This window comes from Balearica regulorum, chromosome 11 (genome assembly GCF_011004875.1).
Source record: "Balearica regulorum gibbericeps isolate bBalReg1 chromosome 11, bBalReg1.pri, whole genome shotgun sequence".
Taxonomy (NCBI): Eukaryota; Metazoa; Chordata; class Aves; order Gruiformes; family Gruidae; genus Balearica; species Balearica regulorum.
The window spans coordinates 12403366-12416514 of record NC_046194.1 but is presented as its reverse complement, the minus strand read 5'-3'; the positions used below and the strand labels follow the sequence as shown (position 1 = coordinate 12416514).

Genomic DNA, 13149 nt, shown 5'->3' with positions numbered 1-13149 from the left:
GATGCCTTTTTGATCATAACTCTGCAGAAGTCACTAGGAGTGTTACTGAGGGGGTCAGATCTGTTACACAGGCTAAGTTATTTCAGCTTTACGAGTGAGACAGGGTGACCAATTCTGGAAGCAGGCAGATAGTCAGGAAAAACTGCATTAGACAAATAGTTCATGACACATAGGCAGACCTAGATACTGACCATGGTCTTGTTGGCAATCCCCTGCAGGCTTTTACTCACCCCTGCTTTTGCTGGGATAAGTCATTTGTTTCAGACATTTATATGGTTTCTTTCCTTACTGTGTGGTTTATTCTGCGGAGTACAAATTTCCCAGTGCTCAGTCTTTGGCTGACCCCAATTTGCAGTGAATGAGCATCTGTCATCTTTAACCATGTTGTCCCAGGTGGTACCAGGAGGCTGACCAGCCTTCCCCCATGGGACCCTGGTTATCCTCATCTCTACGTTCACTGGAGGCAGATGCCATTGGAGGCGATCAGGTCTGGGTAGGCTAACCTACCTCTGGGATTGTCCTCCCCCCATAGACAAAACAGGGTCTCTGTTGTGTCTTGATGCTTCTGCCCAAGTGAGTTTTCCTGGAGATGTGTCAGTGTTTTAGGTAGTTTGGGGAATTAAACCTGATGCTGCTGTTAGCTCTCCATGGCCAGCTGCCAGCCCTCCTGGTGACACTCTTGGCCACGATCACTGCCATTCGGCATTAACTTCTAGTGGAGGGTGTCCCTGCCCGCAGCAGGAACTAGATGATCTTTAGGGTCCCTTCCAGCCCAAATCATTCTATGATTCTATGATTCTGTGATAACTTCTGTAGACTGTGTGGTGTGCTACCAAAATCTTACTGATTTCAACAGTTTCAATTCTATATAATTCTATATAGAGGAGGTGGTTACAATTTATTCCCGTGTAAGGAAGGATGATGACAGGACTGAGACAACCTATGTATGTTCTGGGTTATTCTTCTAAGAAGAACATGTGCATGCTGCTGTCCACTTTTGGCAAAGATGCCCAGGCTGAACTTGTCAAACATGGGTGAATGTCTGCAATATGAGACTTGGCTTTTGCTTCTGAACAAGTGATTTCATATTCAAGGATGCTGAAGCACTAAAACAGCCAAGTAATATCTAAAAATATATATTTTTACTTTGGGACTAGGAGTTTGAAGAGGTTGACTGTGACTTCTCTATGTGTTGCCTAAGATCCCCAAGTCAAAACCAGTTGAGGAGAGAGAAGGGGCAGCGCTGAGAGCTACCCAGATCTCTCTGTGCTCCAGGTCTGCTCTCCTTTTTGTAGATGCTGGAGGAAATCCAAGTACCTTCTCAGAATTTTGCAGTCTCTGTTCCCCAGCCTTCCCCTCCTGAACCATACACTCTGCTCCCAGGATACATGGTGTGAGAGCATCCCAAGTGCAGTAGGGATGTTTGTGGTCCTGACATTAGCAATAGCTCATGCTGCTTTGTGGTCTTTGGGTGGCAGGATCTCTGTCAGTCTATGTCCTCGGAGTCAGCTTTATCCCCTGGCTGGGCTGGACAAGCCTAGGAGGCATTAACAGTACTGCAGTGATGTTCACTGAAATGTGCCCTTCTGTGCTGCTATTCCTGAGCTCCTTGGCAAAAATTGCAAGAAAAGCATTTCTAATGTATGCGGGAGAGTCTTGCTGGCCTCACAGCAGGAGAGCAGCAGTGAAGGCTACATCAGGAGTTTCTTGTTTGTAGTTGGTGATGTAGAAGATGTCACGTCTCCATTTATGCAGTTCTTGCAAGGGAGGTTGTGGGGAGAGGCGAGGTTACCCTCTCCCCTCAGGCACCTACCCTCTGCTTGTGCCTCACTGTCCTCTCCCAGTACGGGCATGGCAGTCCCAAGGGCAAAGTCACAGAGAGGGTACCCCATGCCACGCAATTCAGAGATGTGTCCTCCCTTCTTCAATGCCTCTCTTCTTAAGGAGACACAACTCAGTTCCTACTTCCCAAAACAAGGCAGCACCACAGGTTAAGAGGCCATCTGAAGAAAAAAAAGGTAGGAACTGGCAAAGGCAGCAGCCCTGGTGCGATGAGACTGAAGCTGTCAGACTAAAGAGGAGATACCCAAGGGTGGAGTTTCTGGCAAGGGCTGCCCTGGGCTGTGGTGCAGCTTGGCTCTGGCAGACTCATGAGGCTTGTAGCAAAGGTCATAGAAGCCTGTTTTATTCCAAAGGCTAAAATTGGAAGGAAAGTTAACCCCCCCCCCCCAGTGAGATGTTGAGAAAATGAAGAATGAAATACCCAAAAAGCTTCTGTGTGCAGCTGCAAAAATTACCTTTTGCAATTAGCATGGCAAAGATTTGGGAGAAGACATGAGGTGGAAGTTGGCAGTACAAACCAACCTCTTGTGTTTCCTTTCCCAGGGATGCTGAGTTAGCTGTAAAGCACCATCCTGTCCACCGTACTTGCTTTCGGTTACATGATGCAGGAAAGAGCTACGCAGCATCCCTTCTCTCTCCATGGTGATGCTGCTCTCAGTGCAGGCTGGTGGGAGTCCTTCCCAAAGGCTTTTGTGTATTCGAGGGAATGCTGGACAGCTCCTTGGAAGAGGATCACTGAATAAGGAGACCTCATCAAGCTGTGAAACTCTTGAGCTTAGGCTAAATGCAGTTGCAGTCTAGGAGGCTGTTAAGGGGCATTATCAGCTTGTTACTGCACTTTTTGCCTTGTTACCCAGTTGGAGATGGGATACTGGGCTGCCTGGAGTCCAGAGCAGTTCATAGGGATGCCAGTGCAGAAACATCTACCTCCAGGAGCTGACCTAGAGCACACTGAGGGTTTGTACCCCAGAGTGCAGAAGAGCCTGAACAGCACTATCCTCCTTTCTAGTCTCTATCATGCCATCATGCACAGAAACACCAATACAGACAGGCTTCTCACCTCTGAGCTCCCTTAGGTCCCAGCACAGCCCTAGGGCAGAGTGGGAGCACTGCCCGAGGAGCACAGCCTCAAGGAGGTCTCCATCCCCTCGCTCATTCAGTTTATCTCCAAGATAAGGCTGTGCAGCCTCCCTGACGTCAGCACAGCAGCCAGGAATCCCCTGCATGAAGCCGCAGTGGCTTCACCCTTATTTTAATAGTGCACATCCTTTGGGAGCCTCCAGCGCTCGGATGCAGGCACATCATTTCTGCTCGCTTGCGGCATAGCCTCCAGGAACCCCCGCCTGGGAAACGTGACTGTATTCAGCACAACTGCGAACCTCAAGAGCAGAAACACAACTGGCCAAGTCGATTATGTTACAGCCGAGATTCTTAAATAAACAGCACTTGATGAGTGCAGCGGGATGTTTAATAAGAGCCTCCTCAGCCCCCTGTGCCCCCCGCCTCCCATAATCACTTGTAGAGGCAGCCCTACAATCTGCAGCCGGTGAGGGGAGAGGCAGCGAGACAGCATAATTTGTATTCCAGCTCTGCTAATGCTCCTAGTGCTTCCAAGAAGCAAGTAAAAATAGCACTCCATCATTTTGTAAATAATAGCTATCTCCTCACAGGCCCAGGGAGTCATGAGCACTTAAAAGGGAAATTGCAGGAAGGGCGAGACGTCTGCCTTGAGCCAGGGCCAGGAAGATGGGACATGGGGACACAGAGGGGGGGATAGGGGAGGGCAGGTGAAATGGAAACCCTGAAGCAACTCAGCAGCAGCCACTGCTGCTTTACACATTCTGCACGCACAAGGGAAGCAACTGACCCTGCTGGCATGGGGCTTGGTGCGGCAGGATCCGGCCCTCCACACAGAGCTAATAGGGATGTTTATCACTTGCACAAGCAGCTAGATCTGGTGTAGCAAATTCTTGGAGAAGGAGAGGGGTAGCTTTTAGAGAGCAGGCAGGTGTAGTGAGTGCCATGGTAACACTATGGGAAGGGATGTTACAGCTTTTGTTTTACATTTGCATTGCAGATCTGCCCAGCTGTGGGGAATTTCTGCAGGCAGGAGCAAGGCAGCATTGCCTGGCAGGCAGGGATGGGGCTTTGTACTGTGTGGGAGAAGGGACAGCTCTGATTGACTTGCAGCACCTTGTTCCTGCTCACACACTTGCTCCAGCTGGTTTTAGAAACACAGTTGTGCTGAAGCTTGGGAATAAACTGAGCCTATAAATGGGAAAAGCCTCCAGACAAGGGAATCAGCCTCTAAATTCTGCCCAGGTTCAGACATTGAACCTGAAAATCTCTTGCCCTTCTAGTTTCATGACTGCTTCAGGGTCTTTTTTTGCTTTCCTGGTCCTTGGGTGGCAGGAGCTTGGGGCACAGTGAGGCTCAGCAACGTGGCCAGAGGGTGCTTGAGCAGCCTGCCAAGAGCAATACTGAGCCCTCAGCTGGGCAGCGGTGCACAGCCCACACCATTACCTCAGGCAGCCAGAGCTGGGCTCTGGTCCTTGCTCCACTCCAGCTTCCTACCTGAACCAAGCCTTCCTACCAGCTAAGCTGCACCAAGCCTTCCTACCTGAACCAAGGGGTTTTGTTTCTCTAATTATAAAACAGGACTGGCAGCACCCGCCTGCCACCCCAGCAGGCTTGAAAGCTCAACTCACTTATGCATGTAAAAAAACTTAGAGTCATAGGGAAGGATTATGCTAGGAAAGGAAAAATGCCATTTAATGTTCTGCAACAGGTCTAGGGAAAGGGCTTAACCCTCTACAGTGCAGTTCTTAATTATTAAATCTTTGGTGAGAACTGGGCAAGACAGCCAAGTTGCAGTGTGAGCATGTCTCCAAATTGAGAAGGAGATAAAGATTTCCCTTCCATGTCTCTGAGTGGAGGCAGGAGATGCTCCTCTCAGCTTTCGCTTGCTGTAAAAGCGATGCAGTTCAGGCTCAGAGTGGGTAGGTGTGAGGATAAGGAGCGGGGAGGCTGGCTGAGTAGCTCCTGATTTCTCTGGAGGAGAAGGTCTCACCATCACAGAGCTGATGAGCTCGGGCAGAGCTGCAGGCAGTGTGGATGCTCTTGGGCTGTAGCATCACGAAGGAAGTGAATCTCTGGGGATGGAACTCTCTCTGTTCTGCTGGTGTTTTAGTTATCTCCGGATTTCCCAGCTCTGCTGAAATCCCTGCTTGCGTAGCAATGATTTAATTTCAGAAATCCTCCAGATCCCAGCCAAATCCTGCCTTTAGGAGCACATATTAACAGGGAAAGTTCAGTCTGGCTTTTGCCCTAAAACATGTAGGGAGCCCATGTTTCTGAGTATGGGGAGCATCAATAAGCCAGTGACCGATCTAGCCCCCCTAGCTCATCCCTGCACCGGGTGCTGCCTTGCAGGTGCAAAGGTGTTCCACTGAGTTCAGCGGGTTCGCATGACCTGGCCCAGGGGGTATGTCTGCAGTCTGGAAGTGGGAGATCCTCTTCAGACCCAGGCTGTAATTAATTATTAATATTAATAAATTATTAATATTAATTAATGGCATTTATTAATGCCATTATCTTTAATTAGATTTGCCAGTAGATTGAAGGGGTCTCTGGAGCTCTGTGACAGCCAGGTTCCAGCGTGATCAGGACATAAGGCTCATATAAAGAAAGCAGGATTATATCAAAAGGTGTTCAAAACTAGTTCTGCCTTTTTACCTCCTCATCACTTCCTGAATCCCTTCCTTCATCTTGGACCCCGAGGATCACACTGTAAAGCACATGGTTCCTTTCAGGGACCCCTGTCCCTCTCCCCCCTCGGGTGCAAGGGACAATTCATTCTCCACCTCACAAGGACTGGCTTCGCTGGCCATGGGCAGCCATGGATCCTGATCTGATAGCCATGGCTGTAAATTATTATCTTGGGCAAACTGAATGCCAAGAAGGGAGGAGAAGAGGGGAGAGAGAGTTTGTGTTTTCTCTAAAGCATAATTAGCTTTCTGTCGCTGCATGTTTTAGCAGAAAGAGCCTTGCTTCACTAAATGTTCTTGTCTGCTGTGTATCTCATTTGAGGACTTGTTTGGAAGGAGACAAAGAGAATACCCTGAGTGTTTAAGTCTTACAGAAGTAACTAATTTTGTTCAGGATGATGTCTTGTTGGCTTCTGGGTGTTTCAGAAAGTATACCACATACATATTTCTGTTTAACCTTCTTTTCATCACTTCAAGACGAGATCAAGGTTACTTATATAGCACAATAATATCAGCCACAGGCTGCATCAGAAGCTTTCCAGCCATAATAACTAAAGACATGTATACGTATATTTGAGCCATTAAGGAGAAACCCCTGCCAGAATGCATTATCTTATTTTTGGATACAAAACTTTGAAGCACAAAACTAAGCTTCATAGTACTGCAAAATAACTGTCAGGGGACAGAAGGATTTCCATAACTGCATTGAGCAACGGGCCATCCAGGCAACTTGCAAAGCAGCTCTGAGCCAGCTAATGCCATGCAAAAGGACCACAATGGCATGATCTGTCCCTAAAGTGGTGAGGATTTATGGTTACATAGTGCTAAACTCAAGGCACCTCATCTATCATTTTTTCAGTACAACCCAGTGGGCAGAGCATAGGACCATGAAGCTGGCAAATCACCATGCCTTGATTTCCCTGCAAAATAGGTCAGCAGCAAAGATTTCATTTAGGAAACATGCTGAAATTGTAATGAAGTCAAGAATGAGCACTGTATGTGCTATTTGGCATGAATAATACCTGCTGGTGGCTGTGTTCTGCAAAGCACTTCAGTTTATCTTTACCTGAAGGCATATGATTAAGATTGCCCCTGAGTTTTAGCACTCGGGGCAGGAACTGGTGCTCTGTGGTTTTGCTGGGGCAGTGCGGCTGCTGTTCAGCATCCACAAGGGCAGCACAGCCTGGGATGCAGGGGAGCATGTGATGCAGGTGAGCAGCAGCTTTGCAAAAGCAGCCACTTGCCAGGAGTGAGGCACTTTTAGGAGAACAGCAAACACGTTGGCAGTAAAAGGCAATCAGAATATTGATTCTTTTTACATACAGATAAGCCTGAAGCTGTAACAAACCCAGGGTTTCCTTAAACTGGTGGAACATTGCTAGGCTGTTTATCAGGCTGGGAGACACAAAGGGATTTCAGATTAAAAAGGAGTTTCAATGCATCAGGGCTTACCTCTATATTGAAAATGAGTGGATCTGTACCACGTTATGTGTCATGTAGCCACATACATTTTGTAAATACGCATTGTCTGGCTGTGTGGGTCATATTCATCCTCAGTGTAAGTGTGGAAAGCAGCAGAGCTACATCAGGCATGAATTTGCCCAATTACGAGTGATAAAATTGGCCATTATTCAGGGCACAGCAGAGAGCACGGTGCTGAGGGCTTGCCAGGGAGGCACCTGGCAGGGAAAACCACCACGTAACAAAACCCAGACTCTTCCCTGTACAAGTAAATTCAGTTCTGTAATTGCTTTTTTCCCTTTTTTTTTTTTTTTTTGTCCCAGACAGCGTAACTGAAGTCAAGACAGACATTTACGTGACGAGTTTCGGCCCTGTCTCGGACACAGATATGGTAGGTGCCACTGACTGGTCGTTTCACAGGGAGGGATGGCTTCTCCTGCAGCCACAGCGGATGTGTCCCACCCTCGTCCCTGGACAATCTGGGCAAAAGTGGGATTTTCCTAAAGGACAAGACACAAGCAAGCATCTCAGCTGCCTGCCCAGGCATAAGTGCACCTCATCGTCTTCTTGCAGACCAGGGGGAGCCCAGTGCGGATGGTAGACAGGGACTGTTTCTCAGGTGCATTTGGGCTTTTAGAAAATGATTGATAATGCAGCCTTGGAGGGTCGATGCCTTTGCACCACTCAAGCACGCTGCAGGCTTTAGAGTCTTTTTCTTTCCTGCAAGTGCAACCTAATGAAATGGGAGATCTGCCCATGGGACCAAGACCTGTACATAGCGTGCTCCATCCATTACATGCCTTGACAACCCCCTTCACTGTAGTCAGCTTTCCTTGACTTGACTGTGGGTGGAGGAAGGAGGGTGCTCCCTGGGAAGAGGAGGAGATGCCAGAATCTGACCTGTTTGGGTGGCAGTGCCAGAAGACAACAGTTCACCATCAAACTGTCCTTAGTGCTTGAACCAGAAGAGAGGTAAAAGAGAGAAGAGTGAACTGATTGCAATATTTTGACATGTTCAGGGAAAATTATTAATGAAAAGGCCTGAGGACTGAATTTAGGCTTGTATTCCCACAACAGTTTGTCTTCTAATTAAAACAGGCCTGTGGAGCATAATTAATAGTGAGCTTTCTCAACAGCATTTCTTGCAGCTTGTATTCCACACATGTCCAGGCACACAGAGGAGAGTTGGCTGTTGATGGTCGCTCAACATTTCAAGGGTGCCACATGAGGACAGGCATTTGTTCAGGACTGAGACCCTCCTGCTCATCTGGTCCCAGAGGTGATCTGGTGCTGGCATAGCCCAGGCCAGCGGTGGGCAGTCCTGGCCTTGGAGGGAGCCCACTTTGGGACAGGGAGCAGGCGTTGCTCTCGCCAGCTGCATCAGGCAGGAGCAATGTCCTGTGGCTCTCGTAGCCCCTCTGGAGGTGAGAGGGTTTCATTTTCTGTGCTGACAGGGTCATGAACATCTCTTCAGCTGCCCCACCGACAGTCCTGTGCTAGCAAGCGGAGGAGTTGGGGGAGAATAAAATCTCTGTGTTTCGTTGAGGTGCTAGCCCCCTCACGCAACCCCATGTTGCTTTGGAAAGACCACTCCCTACAGGGTTAAAAGTTAACTTGATGTCAGCATAGCCAAGAGTATTAATCTCTCTATGTATGTCACTTGCTTTCCTACTGCAGCAGAGACCCATAATATATTCAGCAATCTTAGCCCTTGGGAAGTATCTGATAATTAGTTCCAAGGTGGAGCATATTTGATTAAGGGAGTGTGTATAATGAACTGTGAAGAAGCAATATGAGGTATTGAAAGAGGAAGGTATTCTCTGCAATGTGATTTGACAAAATGAATTTAAAATTAGGAAGACAGTTAAAGAATAATAAATTATTTCCCCTTCGCATGCTTTAGTTCCATGTATTTCACAAATGCATAGCAAATGTGTTTTAGCGTGCTGTTCTGGTACTAAATGCACTCAGAAACATGAGAGAGAGAAACCCCATCTCCTCGAGAAGCATGGGGACAGCCTGCTCTTCTGCAGTGGTTCCTTTCACCCTGGGAGTGGGGAAGTCCCTCCTTCCCCACTCACATCTGCCTGGTGATCTCGCTCCCATCCCTCCCACAGCCATTACTTATTGCAATGGAAAGCCACTCCTGCGCGTCTTGATGCAGACGGAGACTGTAATTATGATGATGGAGGAGAGGCAGGTAAAGCTGCTGCGGAGAGTGGAGGAGAGCAGCTGGTTATGAAGCGTGGAGGAGGACATGTAGACCTTTTCTCTGAGATGCTCCAAGGGATTTCTAATCTCTCTTTCAGTTTGGTTTGGAAAGTAGAGCCTGATAGGACCTGAACCTTTGGTAGTGAGCTCTTGCAGCTTTGCCTCAGTCCCCAGGGAAAAAGAAAAGTTCAAGGGAGTTTTATGCTTTGGTGGATGGACTCTGGAGACAGACTCAGACTTGATGTTTTCTGTCACTTCTATAAGGCGGAGAAGACCATAACATAGAACTAAGTGTGCCTCTTGGAAGGGATGATTTGGGAGTGATGTTCTCATTGAAGGAAGTATTGAAAAGAGGGGAAGATTCTGAACATGATTTCTCTTTTCTTCGGGAATGATTCCTTAGCATAAAAGAATTAAAACAGGGCTTGTGAAGTTGTTATAGAAGTTTTGCTTCTTTGTTTGCTTGTTTTGGGGTTTTTTTTATTAATAGAAACAGGGAGTTCTGAATAAGATAGCTCTTCTCCTGATCTTTTCCGAAGCCTACCTCCTGGGCTTGCACGCAGGCTCATTCCTTTGGTTTTATCCCTTTACTGAGCTTAAAAACCACAAAGTTAAGATCAGTTCCATGAAGGGGCAGAATATTTTGTACAGGGCAGAACCTGTGTGAACTTCTCTTTCCTTCCTCCAGTCCCTCATGTTTGAGCAGGAGTGGCTCTGTTGCCAGGGAGCAGGGATGAATTTCTTTACCAAGATGCTTTCATTCAGCTGCCATCTGCTGCAAAACTGTAGGAATTTCTATGACCTATAGGAAATTGATGCACAGCAGCTTTTAAATGCTGCTGAGAAGAGCTGCAGGAAAGAAGTCATTCACAATGATAAGTTTAGTTGGTCCTGCAGTGTCCAGGAACCTGTAAATAAAAGCTATGAGTCTGCAATGGCAGGGGAAGAACAGCTGGAAGAGACAGATTTTCCGAAGCCCCCGTCTCTCTCTGAAAGCCTTGTGACCTAATGAGATCCTTCATTAGCAAGAGGTGTGTGTTGTAGAGGTGAGCAGTGGTGCAGCTCATACAGGCTGAAGAATTTCCCTCAAGTGACATGGACCCTCAGAGGACACAGGGTGACTCAGGTCACAGGGAACAGCAGTTCCTTATGCCAGGCACTGGGCAGATTGATTTAATTTTGCCTTGGGGTGGCCATGGAGCCGAAGCACCTTTGCTGCTTGGTCAAATGGTTTCTGAGACTGCACACACCGGGCAAGGAGCTGACCCTGGCTGCAGGGTTTCAAAGAGATGACTTCTAATTGCCCCAACTGGAATTTGGCCTAGGAAATGGGTTTCTACACTAGCTGAAAGAAGAAAAGAGAAGAGAAGAGAAGAGAAGAGAAGAGAAGAGAAGAGAAAAGAAAAGAAAAGAAAAGAAAAGAAAAGAAAAGAAAAGAAAAGAAAAGAAAAGAAAAGAAAAGAAAAGAAAAGAAAAGAAAAGAAAAGAAAAGAAAAGAAAAGAAAAGAAAAGAAAAGAAAAGAAAAGAAAAGAAAAGAAAAGAAAAGAAAAGAAAAGAAAAGAGAAAAGTCACAGGATCGTGCAATGCAAGTTTGTGAGATCCTTGATTCCGTGCTTTTCTAGAGGTAGCCTGGGGAACAAAATAACATTAAGACAATGTCATGAAACTTTATTTCTTTATTTTTTTTATAAGCAGGAGTATAATTACCTGTATCCTGGCCAAATTCCATCTCCAGGAACTTTATTTTGCCTTTTTAAATTCCTGCGTAGCTGCACACAACGGTTCCCTCCCTTGAAACATCTGGATAAAGGTGGTGGTGCAGCAGAGCTACCCCAGGACTGGCCACTGATCACTGTACACTGTATTGCAGCTTGTCTGCAGTGGTCAGAAACACTGAAATGCAAGTTTTGCCATCAAATATAAGTCATTATACAAAATGTGGTAAAAGCCCTCTATCTTCCACAGCTTTCTCCACTGCTGTTAATCCCTACTTCTTGTTGCATCACACTTCACTCAGCCAAGGTGTGCCAAAACACAGTATGCTCAATGACCAAAGATATTTAGCATTTCTTGAAATGCTTGTTTGCAAAAAAGAGCTGAGTAAAACAAGACTTATTTTTCTCTCCTTTTTCCACAAAGGAATACACTATTGATGTATTTTTCCGGCAGTCCTGGAGAGATGAAAGGCTGAAGTTTGATGGTCCCATGAAAATACTTCCCCTGAACAACCTGCTGGCCAGTAAGATCTGGACTCCGGATACCTTCTTCCACAATGGGAAGAAATCTGTCGCCCATAACATGACAACACCCAACAAGCTGCTGCGCCTGGTGGACAATGGCACCCTCCTGTACACTATGAGGTAAGTTTGTGTCTCCTGGGCCACGGTCTTCCAGGCTCCTGTAGTATTCAGGCAAGGATGGGACCTCAAGATACATTACAGAGCGGTTTGCACAGACTTCCAGTGACTCTGTTAGTACGCTTGAGTCTTACCCTGCTGCTTTCCCTGCTGTCCTTGTTTCCTATCTATGTAGCATCACTGACCCTCAACATATGCACATTTTTATAGGTAGCTTTTTTCTCATCATTCATGTTGATTTTTTTCTTTTATGTGATGAGGTAGAAGTGTTGGGATCTATAGTTTGTGGAGTTGGAGCACCACCCGGTTTATTTTTGTTCCTGACCTCTGGTGGGATATGAAGTCAGGTTTCCAGTATTGGTAGGGGATGTTAGGATGGGAGAATTTGTTTTTCTCCAGCAGCTTGAGAACAGATCTAAATTTTTTCAGCATGTTACACCAGAGCCATTTGAAATATCTAATGAGCCCAAGCTTGCCTATGAGAACAAAGGGGTATTTTTTCCTACTTCATGGAATCAAAAATCCAAATCTTTGTAATCAATGCACATCATTAAGAAAAAAACCCAAACATTATCAGCTTATTAAAAGTGCTTTGGAGGTGCCAGGTTTGGAGAGGCCATTGGAAGTTCTCAGTTTAACCCAGCCCATGTTGCCCCCAGCTGAGCTCTCAGTGTGAGCCCCGAACATGAGGTAGCCCTGCAGCATGAGATACAGCCTTTGCAACTCCACTGTGAGCTCCAGGAACTAGGGCCTTCCTTCTAAAACACAAGTTGCTTTGGGAATCCATGCTTGGGTAGTCATCTTTTCTGGATTTCTCAAGAACAGCCCTGGTACATACATTTAACACTGAGCTGCAACAAGTGGAGAGCATGGAGAGAAATGCCTTTGGGTTCATTGTACATTTGTTCCAGCACTATTCAGATATTCCTGTACGCTTGTAAGCTATTCACCCACATAACTAATGTTTGCCACCTGGAGCTGATGTACTAATTTGCCTTCTGAGGTAAATGGGCTTATAAATGAAACACCAAGCTACTCATAGATGCACAAGAAAGGTATTGATTGGTTTTGGAAAGGTGTAAATCTTTGTTTTCAAAAATTATTTTCTCTGCCTCCATCTTCAGGCTGATCCTGACTAATAACAGGCTTCATTGTGGATTCTGTGTGCTGAGATGCTGCACTTTCACCTCTGCTTTTTGAGGGCCAGACAGAATTTCATCTCTTCATAGTTAAGCTGGCTGTGAATCTACATAGTATCAGCAAGTTTTGCAGCCTACATTGATAAACAATGCTCTGCTTTTGTGCAGCAGTTTTCAAATATGAGCTAATCCTGCTAGTGCCCCGGGGGTTTAGATCTCCACACATCAGTGATCTCACGTTACTGAGGCAGATGGGGTAAATGAAGGGAGAAGCCCAACTTGACTTAAGGGCTTGGTTCTGCTCCCGGCTCTCTGACCTGCATGTGGATGACTAACACTCCCCCCATTTGTATCACTGACTGTAAAGTATT

At 46.5% G+C, this 13149-nt stretch overlaps 1 protein-coding gene across 1 annotated transcript in view; it reads left to right on the top strand.

The window, feature by feature from the left end:
- LOC104639917 (gamma-aminobutyric acid receptor subunit alpha-3) overlaps window positions 1–13149 on the top strand; it is a 90520-nt gene that overhangs the window by 42249 nt on the left and 35122 nt on the right. Inside the window, exons 4-5 of the mRNA XM_075763418.1 lie at window positions 7394–7461; window positions 11422–11642. Of these exons, the coding sequence (XP_075619533.1) occupies window positions 7394–7461; window positions 11422–11642 (289 nt within the window). The remainder of the gene's footprint in view (window positions 1–7393; window positions 7462–11421; window positions 11643–13149) is intronic.